Here is a 22,142-nt window from a genome sequence, read left to right on the forward strand (position 1 = left end):
TTTTCCCGGTCCCCATTTCAAGGTAAGATTTGTCAGCAGATCCAATGAGTCACAGATGTGCCGAACGATGACCCGTTTAAAAGTAGCCCTGATGTTTTTATCCGAGCTTATCCGTTGAGCGGACAAGACAGGAAGAACTGACCATGTTTCAGTCATCGTATTGCGTTCGAATCGTAGCTCCTCGGTGGATTAATATAATCGTTCTGCTGGGTAACTTAATCGCTTCGAACAGGAATCATCGTGCCCTGACCAATGTATGGTCTTAGGCTCATTTAATTTTTTTTTCACAATTAATTGTGTTCATGATTTTGATATTTACCTGAACACAAAAAATATATAGTAACAAAAATAGAGTAAACAGCATTTATGATGAATCTCAAACTTCATAAATGCTATTTAATTTATTTTTGGTATCGAATATATTTCTTATTATTTGGTAAATATCAAACGGAAAACTCAATATCATGATCACAGCAGTATAAAATAACGAAAGACAGCAATTTTTGCATATTATTGTTACTGAATATATAAATGTTTCAGAATTTAAGATACATTCATTATTTACAAAATGCTTTTCGTCGAATACATTACTATTGGGCAATGGTGCCATTAAATTTTCAATTAACTGCAACATATCTGTACCATTTCTTTCATTTTCAAGTAATGCAAATACTAGTGTTTGATTGTAAAATGATATGTCACCAACTAATAAATCATAATTGACCACGTTCGCAGAACAAATATTTATAACGTAAAAAAAAAATACTATAGAAAACATAATTGTTATTTATTATGAACTATAAAAATGTAAAAATATATCTTCTGTTTTGTATAATATGTACATAAGAATATATTCGGATAAGAAACAATTATAAATAAAAATATTGTTGTTTTAAATAGTACATTAAAAAAAAAACAAACAACTTTTTTTATATAGAAACAGTTCATTAATTAAGCCATTAAGATATTAATTTTATGATTGATAGACAATAATTGCGATAAATTGTTAATTTTATAAAATATATTATGCACTCTTACTTAAATAAATAATTTATTAAAAATGAAATATTTAGATATTTAGAACGATAGGTATGAAATGAGCAGCATTTAATAAATATAATAAAATACCTATTTACAATCAAATTATTTATAACTACTTACATAATTTATAACTATTACACGTTTGCGCTTAATATATTTTTATATACTTTATACTTTTTTAATTTTTCTTTTTAACATTTTTATCCATTATTGTTTTAGTTTTTTGACTATCTTGGAGAACTATTCCAGGGATTACGGAAAAAAAAATTTAACCAAGTGATATAATATAAGAATATAAGTATACTTGATTTATACACCATTAAAGATCTTCATTGTGTATTAATGTTTAATAAGTAGGCCGATATCAAGTAATACTCACTATTTTTAAGCTCGAAATATATTATTAAGCAGTTAAACAAATTAAACGATGACTTAACTATAGATGTTGTAACTGAACATTTTACTATATTTACATTGACAATTATATTATAAACACTAAAATACTTGTATCATTAAGAATATTAAAATAGAATTAGCTCCGAATTAGTACCTAGATTATAGTACTATTGGTAGTTGGTACCTACCTATCGTCAAAGTGTATAAAGGTACCTACTTCACTTTAATGTTTTATTCATCATTTTTTCTTGAACTACACAATATTCATTTAATAAACCGACCATTTGTCTTAACATAATTATAATAAACCTAGCCCACTCTTTTCCAAGTTTATTTAAATATTAAATTAGAACACCCCCCTTTAAAAAATCCTAGTTATGCACCTGGTAATTATATAAAAATGTTGTTGTCCAAAGTTTGATCAATTTAAGCTTGTATTTAACTTCACTAATATGGGGAGAAGGGTGTATTAGATATCCAGAATGAAACACTATAAAAGAACATTTTCTGAACATACTCAATCATAAGGCGGTTTATTGTTAATTTTAGTTTTTCTTATTTTTCTTTATAAATTTTAAAAGACTAATATTATATAAATATTTTATAATTTGTATAAGTAGGTACTAGGTAGTATAATACCTACCATATTATTATTAATTAACATTTAAAACATGGTTAATTTTATTTAATAAAAAAAATCCATGTCAATTTTTCTTATTGTTAGTAAGTTAGGAGATAACTCCTATTTAATAATGTTCATTATCAAATGATAAAAAATTTTAATTTACCTATCAATTTAAGTTTAAATTACTAGCATTACCAGCAATTAAAATTAAATAGGATATTCAAATAAAAAAGTTAAGTGTAACATATAATTTGAATTTTTTAACAAAGAAAAAATTAAATAAAGATTATAAAAACTCAAATTAATTTACTAAACAATTATTAATATAGTTGTTTTTTAGATTTAAAATTTAAAATAATTTTTTTCATTTAGATTTTTGTGTTTAATAAAAATGAAGTTATACATTTAAAAAATAATTTATTAATTTAATATTTGTCTCTTTTATATTGCAGATTAAAAATTTTATTTTTTTTCTAATTTTTCAAAATCTACAGTTAATTTTATTATTAATTTACTATATTATAAAAACTTATAAAATAATAGTAGTTTTATAGTATAATTCTTTTATTCTATATTAAGTCATTTAAGATATTTTAATTAAAAATTTTAAGTTATACTGATTTTATACATTGATATTTTAAGTTTAAATTATTTTAGGTAGAAGTTTAAAATGTTTATTTAATAATTCATAAAAATATGAATGAAAACAACATATTTTTATAAATTATTGAAATATCTTGGTGAAGGGATCCATTCCCTATAAATATGCCACTAATTGTGGTATAGGCAATATTATGAGTAATGACCAATATATTTTGTACATGTTATTATAAGTTTGTTTAAAAGGCAATATGATATTGAAAGTTGATCCATTTTCACTGGTTACATAACTAGAGTAAACTTGTAATCAAGCCTTGATAGTAACATATAAGTGCCAACAATTATAGACCTCACAGTATACTGTAATATTTACATTAAAAGATTGATCAAAAAAAATTAAATGAAAAAGCATTAATTTTCTTGTATCACACATTATATATTCATATACATATTACATATATTAATTAATATGTATAATGTATATTAATTAATATATTAGACAAAAAAGGGGTTTTTTTTTTTACATCACAACACATCTTAACACATTTATACAAAAAAAAAAAAAAAAAACAAATGCCACGTACAATTTTAATGATTAAATTATTTTGTGTTTAATTATTTTGGATTCAAACAGTCTTTAAATAATTAAATATCTTTTAGTCTAAACATATTGTTCAAGATTAGCTGAGCTTTAATATAGGAAAGTGAGAATTAGTTGTGAAATCAAAGTCCAACGATACATCTGGTCCCCTCATATATCCACTAGCTAGCAACTTCATGGTTACAAAATTTGTTTTACACACTTTTATTAAATCAAGTACCTAAAAATAATACACAGAATTTAATATTTAATAAATCAATGAAAAAATAAATAATTTTGGTAATTACTTGTTGCGAGTGTGGTTGTGCAATTGTATCTAAAAAACACCTTGCTTGATGAAATAGCTCACAACTATTCAAATATAATATTCCAGAATCGCCTGATGCTGAATCACGGATTTGGCATCTAGTCATTTGAAATTCATTATAAGAAAACGGTGGTGGTACAGCTACTGCTGAGAATGCAGCAAATCTGTGTTCATAGCGAACTTTTTCATTATCAAATTTTGCATGTTTTGGTGTACGGATTTTACCTTCCAATTGAAATCCTATCAATGTCTAAAAAACAATAAATATACCTAATTTAGTTTGTATAAACATATAATTCATAATGTCTATCATCTTAATAGTTTCTTAAAACATTTTTTTGTAGTTTTGTTTCTTAAAATATTTAAAAAATCGTATATCTAATAAATAATAATAAAATGTATGCATTTTTTTACTCGGATAACTTAAAATAATCTCCCTGAGTATGAGGGTAGAGTTGTAGATGGGCAAAGAGTAGCGGGCTAGATAGTTTAAAGAAAAATCTATAACCGACAGGTATATGGAACTAGAGTATTACTGTTAAAAAGTGGAATGAATGGGGAAAATTTGTTTTGGAAACCAAGGGTCACCACTATGGCATATATTACTTAGTAATATACCTTGAAATAAGCACCAGTTAAACTTTGCATTGCATGGCACATAACAATTTCTTGACTATATGGATGTGGTTTTTTCTTTTTAGGCTTATTCCTTTTTGTTCGATTTTTTTGAGAATCAACTAGTGAATCACTGCCAAGCAACACATTATCAGCTCTATTTAATGTAGAAACTAACCAACCATACAAAAATTGATATAAATACCTAAAATAATAACAATTTATTAATAAATAAATAAAAGAATAAACTACAAATTTTTAAAATATTTTTTTACCAATAAATATACTGATATTCATGAGGACTATACAATTCCAATTCAAAACCAGACAATAAGTACATTATCATAATTCTAATTGTATGATAAATTATCCATGTACTAAAGCTAGCTAAATGCTCTCTAGGTGGATCCAATTTTGATGAGAATGAGTGCAAGAAAGCATCAACCCTCTGAGACTGATAATTAAATAACATAATAAATTTTAAACAGTTACTTAGTAAACAAATTATTAAATAATCAATAAATTACAATATTAATATTGAAATTATTTGATTTTAAATATGTACCTCATCTTGTAGTGCTGAAAAATCTTCCATAAGATGTGCTAATTTATCTCTTTGTCTAGCTTTATTGTGACCACAAATTTGAATCAACCCAGCAAATGGACGAGTACAATGATCAAAAAAATTATGTAAACAGTCCTTAGCCTAAAAAAATAAATACATTTTTATTTTATTTGTATAACAAAGGTACAAATATAAATATTACTTGAGAGTTAGATAAAATGTTTAAACGTGGTATAAGTGATGGTGGTGCTATAAATGTCTTAGCCCATTCTCTAAGACAATCCTCAAAATCCTGAGTACCAAATACTCTGTTATGTTGAGGAAAATAAAGAGTTTGCATAATTGATCTAGATACGATACACAAGTGATTATTGTGACCAAGTTCAATAAAACATTCCTAAAAAAAAAAAACATTATGCACAGAATTAAATTACATTCAATATTAATTTAATAATTTAGTGTATTATGATACCAAAACATACCAAAGCACTAATAAAAGTTGTACAATTTGTCAATTTACAAATTTGTTTCAGTCTTGTTAACAACAAATCAAAATAAACATAAGCTTCATCAGCCGGTTTAATTTTTGTATAACGAGGAAATGTAGGTGGTAACAATTTTTGATTTATTAGTGGGTCAAAGCCCAAATCATAATACCAATCTAAAAAATATATATATATATAAAGAATAGAGCATGAAATTGGAATAATTTGTTGTTTTCTCACGGCCAACTTTGGGAACTCCTTTATCCACAGTGTTTATTAAAGAAGGAATCAATAATCCACAAGTAGTTAACAATCTCTGGGTCTCTCCCATTGAACTTGAATGATTCTCACGTCGATTAAAAGAAAGTAAAATTTGAAAAAAAAGCCTAACAAACTTAATGCGTGTATTTAATGCAATATAGGATTCATTCTGTAAAAAAAAAATTGTTTAAAATTAAAATAATAAAATAACTAAAACAATTCATGTACTATACTTCATCGCTATTTGCATTTAATTTTAATTTATGATTTATAGATTCATCAACTTCTCTCATCATACCAATCACACGAGTGACTGAAATCTCATTAAAATAATGATAGTTATAAAGTGCTGGTTGAAAATCTTCTTCTTCAAAAACTTGTGCCCTGTAGAATACAATAATATACTATTAAATAATTTATTTTATAGTGTTCAAAAAGTTTAGAAACAATCATTAAAATAATTGGGACTGATAATCGATAATATGATATAATTATGAGATTATTAAATATTTCACATAATAAATGTACAGCAGTGTTATTTGTTATTGCTCTATGTGTGTATTAAAAAATATATACAGCAATTACGACTTTTTAAACTTTGATCACTTAGTATTATTGTTATTTGTGGTACATAATATATTATTTATTAATTTAAGATATAAAAATTACTAACCTGTTAGCAAAGTCCCTAATTTCTTCAATAATTTTATAAATACATATACAAAAAGCTTTCAATGGAACAACTTCAATTTCATATGGCTTTTGGAAATATAGATTTGTGAAAACAGTTTGTGCTAAAGAATGCCCTTCAAGCCATGATACAAGACAAGCTAATGTGACATCTATTATTGATATTTGTTCAGACACAGAAAGATCTTTTAATTTCAAATCCTCTAACTGTAATAACATTTCATAATAAACATGAATACATCAAATTATAATTTTTTTTAATATTATTAATACAACTAAAATATACTTAATAAACATACAAACTGTTTAAGACTATTTCCAAAAAACTAATTGAAAAAAAAAATATTAAGCACAAAATTTTTCATCAATACTGTCAACGAGTGTAGAAGCATTTCAAACATGTTTTACTGTATTTAATAGGTAAAATAAGTTTTTAACACTGAACTATTTTGTCATTTCTTCGCGGATTTATAATTTAACTAATGAACATATTTATATAATAAAACATTAATTTACTTTTATTGCTTTTGATTCACGATTACACATCATCCCTGCATCCATTTTTGGATCCATTATTTCAATAGCTGACATTGCATCAAACAAACCAAAAAAGTAGCCATGTAAAAGTTCACCTAATTCTAACTCTGAAATAAACAAAGTTTATATTTAAATATTAAAAATAAATATAAGTAAGAAAACAATAAATATTTAATTATATCTCATTCTCATGAATTTTAATATGAACTATTTGTACAATAGATTTAATAAAGTTAATATTTATTTAATAGTTAAAATGTTGACCGAGTAGTTCTTACAAATATCTCAAATAAAAATAAGTGTATTATATTTTAGAATACAGTTATTAAAATTAAACATAAAACAGACTTTCTATATTTAATGAATATATTTTATTCAATAGTTAATTTTCATAATTGATTATTTTTTTCTGTATCTAATATGTTATTTTATATTATTATGGCTACCTACCATTAAACATTAATTAGTTTTATTTATAATTATAGAAACTTATCTACCAGTTTAACATCAAAAATAATACACTTCCCAATATATATTAACTACAATAAATCATAAATAATAGGTAAAAAGCTTAAGATATTGATAAAAACTGTTATCTTAATCAAAAGTTATTGTAGACATAAAAAAATGAAAGGAGCTAGATTTAATGACTGACAATAAAATTTTTCTATTTTATCTCCTATTATTCAATTTCATAAATAATATAATATAATTTATGAATTAATTTAAGAAATATAAAGAATATTGATTAATGGAAATCATATTAGTTATAATATTATAAATAATTTAAATATTAACTCAGTTAAATATGTCTATAAAATATCTTATAAAATAATGACATAACATAAAAAAAACCTACAAAAATATTGATATATTTATTCTGCAAGACAATAATAATTATAATACCTTTAATTGAATCGAAAAATTCTGAAGTAACATCCTTCCAATTATAATTTGGATTAGATGTAGACACATTTTTTTGATTTGAAATTGATTTACAGTCAGTCTCCATTCTGAAAATTAATAACTTTTTATTGACATACATTTTTTAACATATTATTCATTAGTTAGTTAAAATCATAGACAACATTGTATGCTTAACTTCTAGGGTTAAATTAAACACTAGAAAATTGTTTTTTATGTTTATGTTAACTTGATTTAAAAATAAATTGTGTAATCAAATTTAAAACATCTTGTATAAGATATAATTTATTACACTTAATAATTAATATTAGTGATTGATTCATAATACAATAATTATTTAACAATTTTTTTTATTGAATGAGCATTATATATTATTCAGGAATCCAACAAAACTTGCATTATTTTAGCACTTCCTAATTTTTTACCTTAAGTAAGCCTATATTTAAAACAAAAATCCAATCAAATTTTAATTTATTACAATTAATATTTAAAAAAATAATAGGTCTATAATTTTAGGATTAATCTTTTTCAAGTACAAAAGGAAAAGATTTTATAAATACAGTATTCACAATATTATAATAAAACAATATTCATTATTTACTATTAAATGATAAATATTGATTAAGGACATGACTATAGATAATAAGATAAAAAGAAAAACTGTAATATTTTTAAAAATTGTATTCTACATCTTTTTTTTTTATAGAGGAAGTACATAAAAGAAATATGAGAATTTTTTTGAGAATTTTTAATAAAAACTACTTTATTATAGTAAAATTTGTCCGAGTATAATAAATATATTTTTTAAATATTACAATATTTTATAATTTATGTAAAATCATTATTAAGAAACCATCTATGATATGAAAATTTTAATAAATTAGATATTGGTAATTTAAAATTTGATTTATATATGTAACAAAATGTTCAAAAACATTATCTGCTAAACAATTTACAATTAAATATGAATTAAATATGATGATAATCATTAAATTAAAACAAGTATTTATTACAATAAGATACTTTTCCTTACATGGTTATAAAGATCAAAATAAAAATCTGTAAAGATAGTCGAAATACTAGTCTAGGTGAACTAAAAATTAAGTAATCAAAATTTGAATAAATAGGTACACTATTCAAAGATAAAAGCAAATAAGAAGCGTGCTTGATGAATTATCTTATATAGAATTAATAATCTATGTAGATTAGAACATGTTTTGCTATTCCTAAATGTGGAAAATATTTTTTTATCATATGATCCCCGAAGTGCTGCTACAGGGCGACTTCTCTACTTATATTTCCTGGTTTCTCCTATATAATTTACTTATTGTACATATAGTATATTTTTTGTTAACTTTTAGATTTTAATTTAAAAAAAATATATTTCAATATAAATTATTAATACAGCATTTTTAATTTTGATTTCATAACTATAACCAGTTTACTAAATTGAATTGTAAGTGCCCTGATATTTTTACTACAAAACTTAGCCAAAACACAATAACAAAATTGAACAAAAATGGGAGTCAGAATATGCCAACCTGATATTTCTTTTTGAGATTGCAACCAACCGATGTAGGATGACGGATAATTTTGGCAATTTGATTTGCTGTATGTTCGGCGGTGGCGGATCAGGTAACACCGTCTTTTGTACCACTGAGAACTTTACGACGCAGATAGGCGTTTTTGTCGACTGCTGTATTGATCAAAAAATTAGAGTAATATAAATTAGAGTACACATCGCTTGCGTTATTTTCGAACATGCACCAAATTGCGGTGCACGGCGGCAGCAATTTAATTGTGTAAAACGCATTGGGTACGTCGGGTGTCTACCTCATTTTATGCAACACGAAGACTGTAATGTTTGGGTACCATATAAATAGGTATGTCGTTATTTTCGTGTACAGTGTGCGCGTGAAAAAACATAAAAACAAAATATTATAATATTAATAATGAATAACGCAATACTATATTATTCATTCTTCGTTTATGTACATAGTAAGTACTAAGAAATGCGATACGACTAAAAAGTAAAAATGTAGTCAAAAAGACGAGAACATTATCAAAATATCAATCGGCATTATCAGTGGTCAGAGACCGCAATAATGTTAGCGGCAGCAGCTGGGCAAGCTATTACAACATCGTCGCCGACCGTCAGCAGGCATACCAACAGTTGTCATTGCATAGGTTCTCATAGTATAATGCGTAATGTCAAAATGTGGTATGTTCTTACTCTGTGTGGTTGAAGTATTGAGTATTGACTGAACTCGCGTCCTCGTCATCGTTAGGTAACCAATAACCACTAGTGCTCTGCTTGATATTTGTCATTTATATGTCGATAACCTCCACGATTATCTTATTTAAGAAGTAATAATTTTAAAAAAAATTGAAGAGATTTTAAATTAATTACTAAAAAATACTCTCGGCTTGTAAAAAACAATGTATCTATGTAGTACGTATTTTTAATATACAAATACAGATATAAGAATATCTCGTATAGACCTTGTATAATATACTCAAGAATTTTGACTCAATGAATTATTTTTTAGTGTTAATTCAAAAAAAAAACAAGTAAAATTGTTAAAAATGTCCAGTATTTATAAGTAGCTTTAAAAAAGTCAAAATATTTTGAAAATTAAAACATAAATAGAAACTGATAACAAGAGCACTTAGTGAAAAGTACAAGCTTAGGTATACAGTTATTTTATTTTGAATTAAAATCATATAAAAAAATCTATTTCGTCCAAAATATTGGTTTTGCATGAAAATTTTCGTTTTTGCTTAATTTACTTTCTTTAAATTATTAACTCTTTACAATGTATATTTTATTATGCTATCAGTTTATCACCTTTTGGAACAGAAAAAAAGATTCAATTTTCAACTTCAGAAACTTTTCTGTTAGAAAAATGAATCAAACTGGTATTTTTTGGATGAAAAAAAGGGTCAAAAGCAAATAATTTCTAATGGTTTTAAAAAACATTGTGAAAAACAGGAATTCTTACATAATAAGTTTTCAACAAAATTAATTTTGTTTGTTTTTTGTGTAACACTAAAACCATATATACTTCATGTTAAATTCAATAAATGTTTATCTTAGAAATTCCTTCGCATGTTAACATTTTAAAATATTTTGATTCTTTTTAAGCTATTTATAAGTATAAAAAATTTTTTTTGAGTATTGTTAATAAAAAAGTTTTTGCAGTCATAACACTTGAATATTAAATATAAGATTCCTTATAACTTGTTATTAGAATTAAAAAATGGGCGTAATTCTATAAATATTTTTTTAGAGCCTATACATTTTAACTATGACAAAGTTCATAAAATTCTTGAAAATTTGCAAGCTATTTTGATAGAAGATTAAAACTTCGGATATAATTTTAAAATGGTTAAAGAAGGCATCAAAAAAGATGATTAATGAATATTATTGTATTAGTATGGTTAACGTTTGTTTTTATGTATAATATACTATTAATAAATATGATTTATTAATGACTAATAACTAAATTTATATACATATACATATTTTATCATTTAGATCAAAGAAAAATTGTAAGACTAAAATAGAGATTATCTATGCAGTAGCTATACATTTATTTAAGACTGTTGATAGATGTGTATTTTCTAAAGCTGCAGCTACTCTTTCTTTATCATCTAATTGCTTATTGATGGCGTGTTCAGATGCATGAGTACCCGGTGTTATGGAAACAGATATTTTAAACCGCGGTGGTAGACACCATAAAAGTCGAACTTTAATGGATAATCCAATTAATGTAGCCATACTGCAATGAGGGATAGTTGGTGTAAATAATACTTTTACTGTATTGATACTATCTTCAACCTAAACATAAAAATATATTTTAGAATTACATGTTAAACATAAAATTATTAATAATATAATAAAACTTTTAACTTCCGGTATAGTTCTGTTGTATACATAAATATTAAACTTAACAACAAAAAAAAAAAATTTCTATGTAACACATTACAGAGAAACATAATGTTTTAGTGCAAAGACACTCCCAACTTGGATGTCATTCATCAATATTGCTCAATTTATGAAACTATTGTTTATACATTTTTTGTTTAAGAACATTTAAATACATACACAGATAACAAGTATTTAGAAAATAATATACATTCAGTATTCACAATGTCTGTCAACAAAAATATGGTCTCTAACTTAAGAACCATGCTGTCATCAAATGGGTTTATAATTTTATAAATTATGAAGTACATAACTTGGATAAAACTTTTAGATTAATCAATTTTATAACTTATATATTGAATATAAAACTATACTCAACTGTCTCAACTATTATGGGTCATAAATAAAGTTGATGGTGTGATTTATCAATAAACAATTAATGTTAAAATTTTAGAATAAAGAACTGTCATATTTTATACATTTATCATAATGCACAAGAATTCTTTGAAATTGTCAAAAATGCATTTTCAAAAAGCAGATTTAAACTAACAAATACTAATATCAATAAATTTTAGGTTATAAATAAAAGATTATTATTGAAATCATTTTTTATTAATAATTATTATTTCTCAAAGTTAGCAATCAAATGAGTCTGTAACACTAATAACAATCAAGTCTTAAGAAGTCTTTAAATATAAATGTTTGAAAATAGACAATTATACACACATAAAAATGATTGTTTTTATGTTTCATAAATAATAATGATGAATTTGAATAATATTTTATAGTAATACTTAAAAATAAAAGATTATAGTTAAAGAATAATATTGGTTTTAACTAATTTAGAATTATTATTTAATGATTGTAAATATCATACAGCTCAGTAAAGACATATAGAACGTATAGAACATGCAAACTTAAAGAATTTAATGAGTCAATTACAATTTTAAAATGATTAAAAACAAAAAAAGTTACTGAATAATTAAACTTATAAATATATACATAATATTGGATTATTATTTTATATAGTTTAGGAAACAGTTACCTCAATTAAACTTTGATCAACAACTCTTAATTCTTCAAGAGACAGTGGATGTTCTGGATCTGTAATTCCTCTAATCAAATCTAATATTTTTAAGAAAAAAATTACAATAGTTCAATCGTATTAGCAACAGTGTATTATTCATAATTAATAAAACTAATTTACCAAAGATTTCCCTTGAATCAAACTCTTCAGCTTCATTGTCATCCAAATCTTTTTCACTAACTTTTCTCTCTTCGCTTTTTTCAAATAAAGTTGGGTTTTCATTGTCTAAACCCATTTTAATTTCAATAAAACACCAAACTCAATATAATTAATGCTAAAACAATATTTAATATGCAGGTTATGTTAGTAAGTTATAAAATGTTATAACTTATAGTTGTAATTCATTGATATTAATCTTAAAAGTTTACTGTTTAAAATTTTTCAACTTAAATGTAACTTCTAATAACTTGTTTTTGTAAGATTTTATAATATGCAATAGTACATATTTACATTTATTATTACGAGTACTGAACTACTGATATCGTTTTGTGATAACTGATAATACTTTTGATAATGGAAACAAGAATAAAGTAAAGTAGACTTTAGATCTAAGAAGTAGACAAGTAGACGAAACTCCCTTTCTGATAATAGTTCGAAATGAGTTGCACAATTAAATAGTCACAGGCTGCGCTGCAGTCGCAAAGGTTGCTATTTAAACCGCGTAGTATATGGTATTCAAATTCTTTGCGTTTTTAGAAAATTACATTATTTTGACCACGACTCATACATTGTATATTTCATAAATATTTTTTTTTGTTTTTCCTTTTCAATTATTGGTATTTGGTATACAACGAATACGAGTGTCACAGAATAAAATATTAATATTATTCTGTGCTATAATTATATATTTAGCACAATATATAGTTACATTAAACTTATGATAATTGAGTCAAAATATTATTTAATTTAGTATTATTATCAGTGACAAGGCTTGAGCCTTTAAGTCGGACAAATATTGACAAAATAGTATTACGGCCCCTGAACCCTCTTTTATTTTATTTTATCCATATTGTCAAAAGTACCCATGTAATAAAAAATAAAATATATTTGAAACATAACTAATCTTCCAATTAATAATACAAAAACTAATTAGACAAAAAAGTTTATTAACAAAAGAAAATATAGTATACTCGTGCATGCACAAAATATATTTAATGTTTATCTGCCATGTCACAGAATAATTTTGTTTTTTATACCTACATTGGCTACATTAAATTAGTATTTTTCAACTTAAATATTACGGTGACACACCTTAAAATATTTCATACTATGCGACACACGATTAAAAAAAAAAAAATAATAGATAATATTTAATTTTAATTGTTAAAATAAAATATGTAAAATATTTCAATAAAAAACAACTTATTTTTATTCATCATAAAAGTTATATCAAATAAGAAATATCTATAAGTTTTTGTAAACTAGATACGTCAAAAATGTTTGTATCTTATATAAGTTATTTGTCATCTAATAAACTTTGTGGTTTACTTGTTAATAAACACTGCATTAAATCAATCTTTTTGTTTTTTGCCTTCTAAAATAAGTCAATAAATGTCGGGTCAGTTGTTAATTTGTTCAATAATATTTTATTACGACGGCTACTGAAAAATAAAACAAAAATATGAACGCCAAGTCACGTCTCAGATTTATTTTTTTTACCTACTGTATTTGGAAGTTTATTGAAATGGCCCATTACGCCATATGCTGATTGCTCAGTCGTACGATCCACAACTATATTATAGTCTATTCAATATTCTAAGAATACTATAAACTATTATAGTATGAAAAAGAAAAAAGATTTTAACAACCTATCATTGAAATTTGAAATACATTATTTAATAATATTTTATAATAAGTATATGTAATATGTATATTACTATAACATTCAAACTTTAAAATAAATATTATGTTATTAAATTAATTATTTGAAAACTATTTTTTCGTATTCTAAGTTGGTAGACAAGAAAAGGAAGGTGTCTAAATTATAATAAATATTTTTCTCTATTACAACACATAAGTAACTCACTTAAGCCTAAATATTTTTTTTTAAATATAATTTATAATTACTTATCAATTTTTATTATTGATACAGATACTTGAATATTTTCATTTTTATTTCAAAATTATGTTTTTCAACAAATAAAAATATGAAAATTGAAAGTAGATGAAAATACTCTGCAAAGAACCGAATATCAAACTTATTAATTAAACCCAGTAAGAGAGTACTGATTACTAAATAATAAGTAATAACTTATAAATCACAAACCGTCGGATGTTAGTCTGTTAATGGACATTATTGATAGGGATAATAAAAAAATGTTTATGAAAAATACACTTATACATACATGATTCATCATGCACATGTATGAGTGTGTTGTTTTACGAGCCATACAATTTATATTGAACCATGTTCTAAAATAATGCATATATAAATATATTTTTCAAAAAAGTAAAAGTACAGCTGTGACCGTTTAATACATGAAACTTATAATAGACTATATTTTCATGTATTCCGTATTTTTATTTTAGAGTACAAAATAGCCATTAAGTCTATGGTTTTTAAGGAAATAAAGTTATAAAAAATTAACTAAAGCAAAGAATAGTAAAGATACTTTAAGATACAGATTAAAGATTAATAACTACTCGACAGCCGTCATGCATGGACACAAAATGTAGTAAAAACTCGACTCTATATTTTTTTATTTTAAACCAATATCGTAATAGGTAATAATTTTTTAATTTATATAAATGTTTTTAAATAGTAACGATTTCATTCAATAAAATCAAAAAGATTCCAAAGGGATCATAAAGAATAGAAAATAAAATGTATTTTTTATTTTTATAAGTAAAAATTTCTCGTACGCGTGATCTTTGTCAAGTTAAGTTTAATTTCTAATTCATTACTTGTATACGATGGTATAAAACTAAATTTAACACCTTTTCATTACCTTAAAGGCTTAAAACATGTTATAACTTATAACTGTAGAAAATAAATACCAATTAAATACAATGTTATATCAAACCAGTTGGTTATATAAAATTCTATTTACCCATAACTGCAGTAGCATTTATGGCAAAGTAGCATAGTCCTTCATAGCCTTGCTCTACTCAAAATGTATTCATTATTGTTATAACAAAGTGGTTTGATAAACTTATTTTCAATAGGTAATTCTACTTCATTCAACTTTCTAAAAGTGGCTCATCGCCGTTCCTCGTTAAATAAATAAATTGTGATACGCGGTATTACAATGTTAGCGCATGCTATATGAAAAAATACCGTGATAATGGTACATTTCAAAATTTGCAAATGATTAATACCAAATAAATTATTTGTGTTCAGTGGACAATGCATATGTATTAAAAATGAGGCATTTATCACTCCCTACAAGTCACAATTAAACCTATTAAATGACCTTTTTTTTCATATCAAATTAAAAAAAAAAATAAGCTGCGCCGTTTTTTATACTTTATAATGTATAATATATTGTTATATTGATACATGTTTGCTAAATTATTTTTATTTTAATTTATAGATAGTACATAGTAGGCACTCTTCTCGTATAGTTTATTCAAGTTGAGTGGACGTAATGATCACTGTGTTATTTTCGTTTTACAAGCGTATCATTTAAGTATTATCAAAGTGACGCGTTTCTTTTGATGACCTGCAACCACTGATTTGTAAATTGTGTACATATTGAGCAAGAGCGCGAATCCATTACAAAGCTACAGGCATTCTGCAGCAGTCATTCAAATAGTAATTATAGTTGGTAACCAATGCGTTGATAAATGAGTGTTGCCATAGTTAGTGACGAATATCTAACCTACATTTTTAAAAAGTATCTACCATAGTGTCATCTGAGTACCTACCTATATATCAAATTCTGTTAATTTAATTAACCAAGCATATTGGTATATTTATTATCAGTTATCAATTTATCAGTATTATAAAATTGTCTTAATTTATTATATTAAGGTTTTAAAAAAATTAAAATTAACATATGAATAACAAAAAATATTCTTTATATACTACCGATAAAATAATTTTCATAAACTTTACTTGAAAATAGAAATTTTTTTTTGAAATTTGAGTACAATGATAGATTGCTATTATAATAACCACAATTTCGTATTCCACGTAAGATTACTGATAAATTTATTACAATTACATATAAACATCCCAAATCATTTAATTCTGTAAATTAAGATTTAAAAAAATCATGACTAAAGAAATATTGAAACATTTGATTATTTCATATTAGCAATAAATTGGCATAATTATTAATAACTCACTGCATCAGTTAACCTATCAAGTATTAATAAAGTCTAAGTTATAAGTATGTACCTACTACTTATTAAAGTACTAAATAAAATCTTGGATATCAGTCTGTAGTGATAGGAACTTGTTGTAAAATTCGTTTGGCAATAAATAGAAAAATTTATTTAGATTAATGCAGTTATAAGTTGTAAATTGTAACTTATATAACTATAGAGTTAGGATGTTTATGACTTTAAAAACACTAAAAAATGCATGCAATTATACCCTTAAAAAATTAAATATGTAATTTTAAAATTTTATTACTAGTCAAAAATTTATTCTAAACTAATATCCAATTTTATTTATAACTTTAAATTTAAATACAAATATACAAAAATATTAGTTTTTAAAATTTTAGTAAATCATTAAAAGAAATTTTTGTACTCAAGAGTAGTACTGGAACATTTAACTTTTAGAATTTTTAGTGAGAATAAAACGCTACTAAAATAATTCAAAACACTGCAGTATACACAATACCCATGGTGCAACATACACTAAACTAAAGATTTTATAATGTAAGCCATTATGTCCTATAGGATCATCACTCTATCGCGGTTATGGGCCGTAATCTTGATTAAAAACGTTGAATTATAGTAAAGATAAGTAAGTAATAATAATAAGTTAATAATATAAGCCAAGGTTATTATACGCGTATTTAACGTTTTATACGTTACTACGATACCTACTTTAATTTTTCGTGTATAATCTAATAAATATCACAAGTACAATGAACTTACTATGAATTAATCTGCGATAAGATACTGATAATTGTTTATAATAGATTGATATGAGTTTACGATATATCGATGTTTTTAATATTTAAATTATTTTTTGGCAAAATATGCATTTATTCATAAAAATCTCTAATTATGCAAAAATATGCAAAATAAAATTGAATGTATCTGATTCTATATCACACAAAACAAATTTATTACTGGGTTTGCAATTTGCACGACTAAAAGAAAAATATGTGTAATGATGTGCATCTAAGCATAAAGCAATCATAATTAAATATTTACATAATATATACAATATAATAAAATAGTTAAGATAACTTATAAGTTGCTTATTAAAAAAAAAAAATTATAAAAACATAGATAACACACATATAGGATATTAATTATAAAAAGACCGATTACCGCCGGTCACACCACTGTGTTAGTCCTTACCGTCTTCTTGTATAGACGATCACAAGCGAGAGTAAAAGACTCCGCAGATCGAATATACAAGAAGACGTAAGTGTTAAAGTTGTTAATAGTTAAAATTAAATATATATTAAATAATTCATGTATTATTGAAAAAATTATAATAAAGTTAATAAGTTTACATAAATAAAAAAAGTATCGTAATTTTTTAATGCACACTGGTTACCTTACAACGTACTCAAAACATCAATAGAGAAGACGCTGTTAGAAAGAAGAAAGGTAATATACTGTTTTGTGATTAATTTAAAGGCTTATAATCGAATCCTAATATATAAAATATTATAATGCTATTTTATATTATTACATATGTAAGTTGTAAACATCTTAACCCTACTTATAACTAAACATATTGCATATAATATTATGTCTTAGCTATTTTAATTTATAAGTATTAAAATTATAACTTTTATGTTTTGCAAATTGATATAATGATATAATTTTATTTTTACTGTATTTGTTCATTTTAAAGTTTTTTTTTTAATTTTCATTTGAACGGCCTTTTTTTGTTTATTATAATATTATAACCTACATTGGCTATCTGACATTTTGACATTTATCAACGAGAAGTCCTTGTCTTAACCTAAAATTCCTGGCTACACCATTGTTTATTATGTACACTTTTAACCACAGCGGGTAATCGAAAATTTAATTTGTAAATTAAACTCAAATAATAGAATATTGTCGAGTTACGAAATTCCCGCATAAGTGCATAACCATTAAACCGTAACACCCATTGATAGTTTGTCGACACGGAATGCGTGGTTATCTGTATGCTATATAATAGATACATATAGATACAGTATACACATTAATACATTATACACTTTCCAAATTTTGATAACAGAAAGCAAACTAATTTGTACACTAGTTTTTAAAATCAGATGTATAGCTACAATAATTTTCACATTATATTATGTTTTATTTTCTGTTTCTTGTTTGTTTAAAAGCTATTTTAAAAAGCTCAAAAAAGACACAATTTAATACACTAAATATTTTAACGATTAACGTTAAACAAATAATTGTAACTTGTCATCATAATGTATGCCAATAGTATACTCAATGTTATGTACAAAACATAATATAGTAGTTAATATAATATGCAGCAGTCGTATAATAAGCTATATCTTAGTATATTTTTTATATTTCAAATGACAGTGAAGAGTCGTCATTTTAAAAACAAAAGTTTGTATTTCCATTACACACACCAAATTGAAGTGAACACGTATAATGTGTTATGTGAATCACTCTGTACATGGGTATATATAATATAACGATACAATATCACAGGTATTATTCACATGGAAGGCTACAGAGCATTCATCGTATTGTGTAATATGAATAATACCAAAATAAAAAATACATTTTGAATCCCAGTAAAGAAACATAATATAATAAACACAACAAAATCCCCAAAAAATATTATTCATATTCATAAAAACTTACCCTTCATAAATTCCATTACAAAAGAAGTGAACACGAAACGGATATGCATAAAAACACACACATATATATATATATAAACACTATCAAAACGACATACTAAAAATTACAAAAAATATAGCCTGTCACATTCATATCGATCAAAATATGAAAACTTTTCACATAAAACCAAATCACACGTCACACGGGCATACATTATACCAACCAACATTCTAACATTTTCAAAAACATGATGTAGATCAACAGATTTAACAACAGTCTTCATGATAATAATTTAGAACTCACCAAGGTCGGGAATATTACAATTTACAATATAACAATCATTTGTCACATGCGGATACCCGACACTTTAACATATAACAAACTACTAACATTCCTTACCAATCAATTTTTATTACTGAGTTATTCCCTTTATTGACTCAGTAACTGTGTATTCGTGTTTATTTATATTTATTATAAATGTATGACTTTGGAAAAACATTTGATATGTTGAAAAAATTATCTATTAAATTAAAAAAAAAAAAAAAATAGTATATTTACAAAAAAATATCTGATACCATGCGCAATAGAATATAAATTACATAAATATCGAACAAAGAACTTATCCAGTACGGATCACTGCAGCTAGTACAATACATATCATTATGAATTTCTCAATAACAATAATATGAATGAAATCGTTGGAGTCAGTACCACTAAAACCATAAAAAATAATACTCTCAATAATAAAATAAAAAATATAAATTGATTATAATTCAATAAATGAAACTATGCCAAGACAAACAAAAAGAATATAAATATACTCAGAAAAAAATAACAAAAAATATGCTAAAGTAGGTAATTGCTTTTTATATACATAATTAGGTATCAAGTACATTTCGTCATTTAAAAGTAATTCACTATATAATATATTATGTGTTAAATTTGAATTTGAATTCAATGACAATGAATATACGATACCTAGTCGATAAATAATTCCTAGTGAAGACATACTGTAAGCCTATATTACTAATTAGTAATTATATCTCATGATATATTTATATTTTATATTACTATAAAAGTAATTTATTTACTATTAGTAATAAAATATAGATTAAATTAATCTTTGCCAAAAACATTGCTCTTTAAAATACCATTGTATGTATAAAATATATATACATTAAAAATTTTAAGTGCCCGCAGAAAATATTTTTAAATTACAACAAAATATCTAAAATTATAATTTTTATGTTAGAAAATAAAATTTTGTCATAATTTTAAGAGGACGTCGTACCCGCATATGTTGTCTCCGTCTTACAAATGCGTAACATGGCAAATAGTACTCTCAGAAGATCACGTTTAGCTCCTTCAGCTTGAAAATTAGAATGAATTGACCTCTTTTGAAATTTAAAAGTGAGATTATTATCTAGGGCATCTCATAGGCTTTTTATTATATTTTAATTTTAAAGCAAGTTATGAGTATTTTAAAATTGTAAATTGCTTGCACGTCTTAAAACACACATAACTCGCTTTAAAATTAAAATATAATAAAAAGCCTATGAGATGCCCTAGATAATAATCTCACTTTTAAATTTCAAAAGAGGTCAATTCACTCTAGTTTTCAATTTAAAGGAGTTAACCGTGATCTTCTGAACGTAATATTTGCTATGTTACGCATTTGTAAGACGGAGATAACATATGCGGGTACGACCACGACGTCCTCTTAACTTCAAATGATAATAAAATAAAAATGTGAATATAATATATATTTATATATAAATATATTATATCTTTAATATTCTTTAATAGCTATAATGAAAACATAATATATCATAATATATAGAATCTATTATATTTAATTTTCAAGTTTTTTTGACCCAACAAATATTTTTTTATTGACATTTATAAAAAAAAAAATATGTTAAATTATAAATAGCTTAAGAAGATTTAAAATGTTTAGAAAGTTATATTGAATAATAAAGGAAATATTAAAATAAACATTTGGTAAAAATTACAAATACCTACAGTTATTTGTTTTTTATTTACAATAAAATTCCAAAAATCGCTTGAGGAAAAAAATATATTTTACGAGTAAATCCATTGTTGTAAACACAAATAGAAACGTTATAATTAAAACCATCTTAGTTTGTTACAGTGCAATTTATTTAATAAAATATATTTAATAAAAAAACTATCTTTTTATACCTATTTATTGTACTGGACACAATATCTGAACTCTAACAGAATTTTTAAAAGCAATAACCAGTTACGTCAGGACATATTTTGTCATTGCGGCCATTGCGCCTAATGAAAAATAAAAATTGATGTATAATGTTTTTACGGATACGTTTAGATATAGGTACATGGTTATATTTACCGAAAGAAAAATGTAAAATGGTTTCATAACTATATCTCCTATAATAATGATTGGACGTATCTGATTGTTGTACCAATCGATAGAGAATTTTTCCTGAACATTTTTGTATTAAAAACGAGTTTTTGAAATATTAGGACTTATCTCATATTTAGTTATTATACCAG

At 24.2% G+C, this 22,142-nt stretch overlaps 2 protein-coding genes across 2 annotated transcripts; both read right to left on the reverse strand.

The window, feature by feature from the left end:
• Window positions 1-3,242: 3,242 nt before the first annotated feature.
• LOC112599736 (N-alpha-acetyltransferase 35, NatC auxiliary subunit) lies at window positions 3,243-10,035 on the reverse strand. The gene is made up of 14 exons (XM_025346785.1): window positions 9,481-10,035; window positions 9,189-9,343; window positions 7,630-7,736; window positions 6,703-6,830; window positions 6,170-6,393; window positions 5,730-5,880; window positions 5,476-5,665; window positions 5,233-5,411; window positions 4,953-5,147; window positions 4,751-4,891; window positions 4,461-4,639; window positions 4,189-4,390; window positions 3,551-3,820; window positions 3,243-3,483 (listed from the first exon to the last, which is right to left on the reverse strand). Exons 3-14 carry the CDS (start codon window positions 7,733-7,735, stop codon window positions 3,343-3,345), a joined length of 2,106 nt encoding a protein of 701 aa, XP_025202570.1. The 5' UTR covers window position 7,736; window positions 9,189-9,343; window positions 9,481-10,035; the 3' UTR covers window positions 3,243-3,342.
• Window positions 10,036-11,135: 1,100 nt separating this feature from the next.
• LOC112599731 (MIP18 family protein galla-2) lies at window positions 11,136-12,971 on the reverse strand. Its single transcript, XM_025346777.1, has 3 exons — window positions 12,783-12,971; window positions 12,621-12,700; window positions 11,136-11,488 (listed from the first exon to the last, which is right to left on the reverse strand). The coding sequence occupies exons 1-3, from the start codon at window positions 12,895-12,897 to the stop codon at window positions 11,222-11,224; spliced, it is 462 nt and encodes a 153-aa protein (XP_025202562.1). The 5' UTR covers window positions 12,898-12,971; the 3' UTR covers window positions 11,136-11,221.
• Between the last annotated feature and the right edge of the window lie 9,171 nt (window positions 12,972-22,142).

The sequence above is a fragment of the Melanaphis sacchari genome, unplaced genomic scaffold (genome assembly GCF_002803265.2).
Source record: "Melanaphis sacchari strain LSU unplaced genomic scaffold, SCAv2.0 Contig54_pilon_pilon, whole genome shotgun sequence".
In the NCBI taxonomy this organism is placed as follows: Eukaryota; Metazoa; Arthropoda; class Insecta; order Hemiptera; family Aphididae; genus Melanaphis; species Melanaphis sacchari.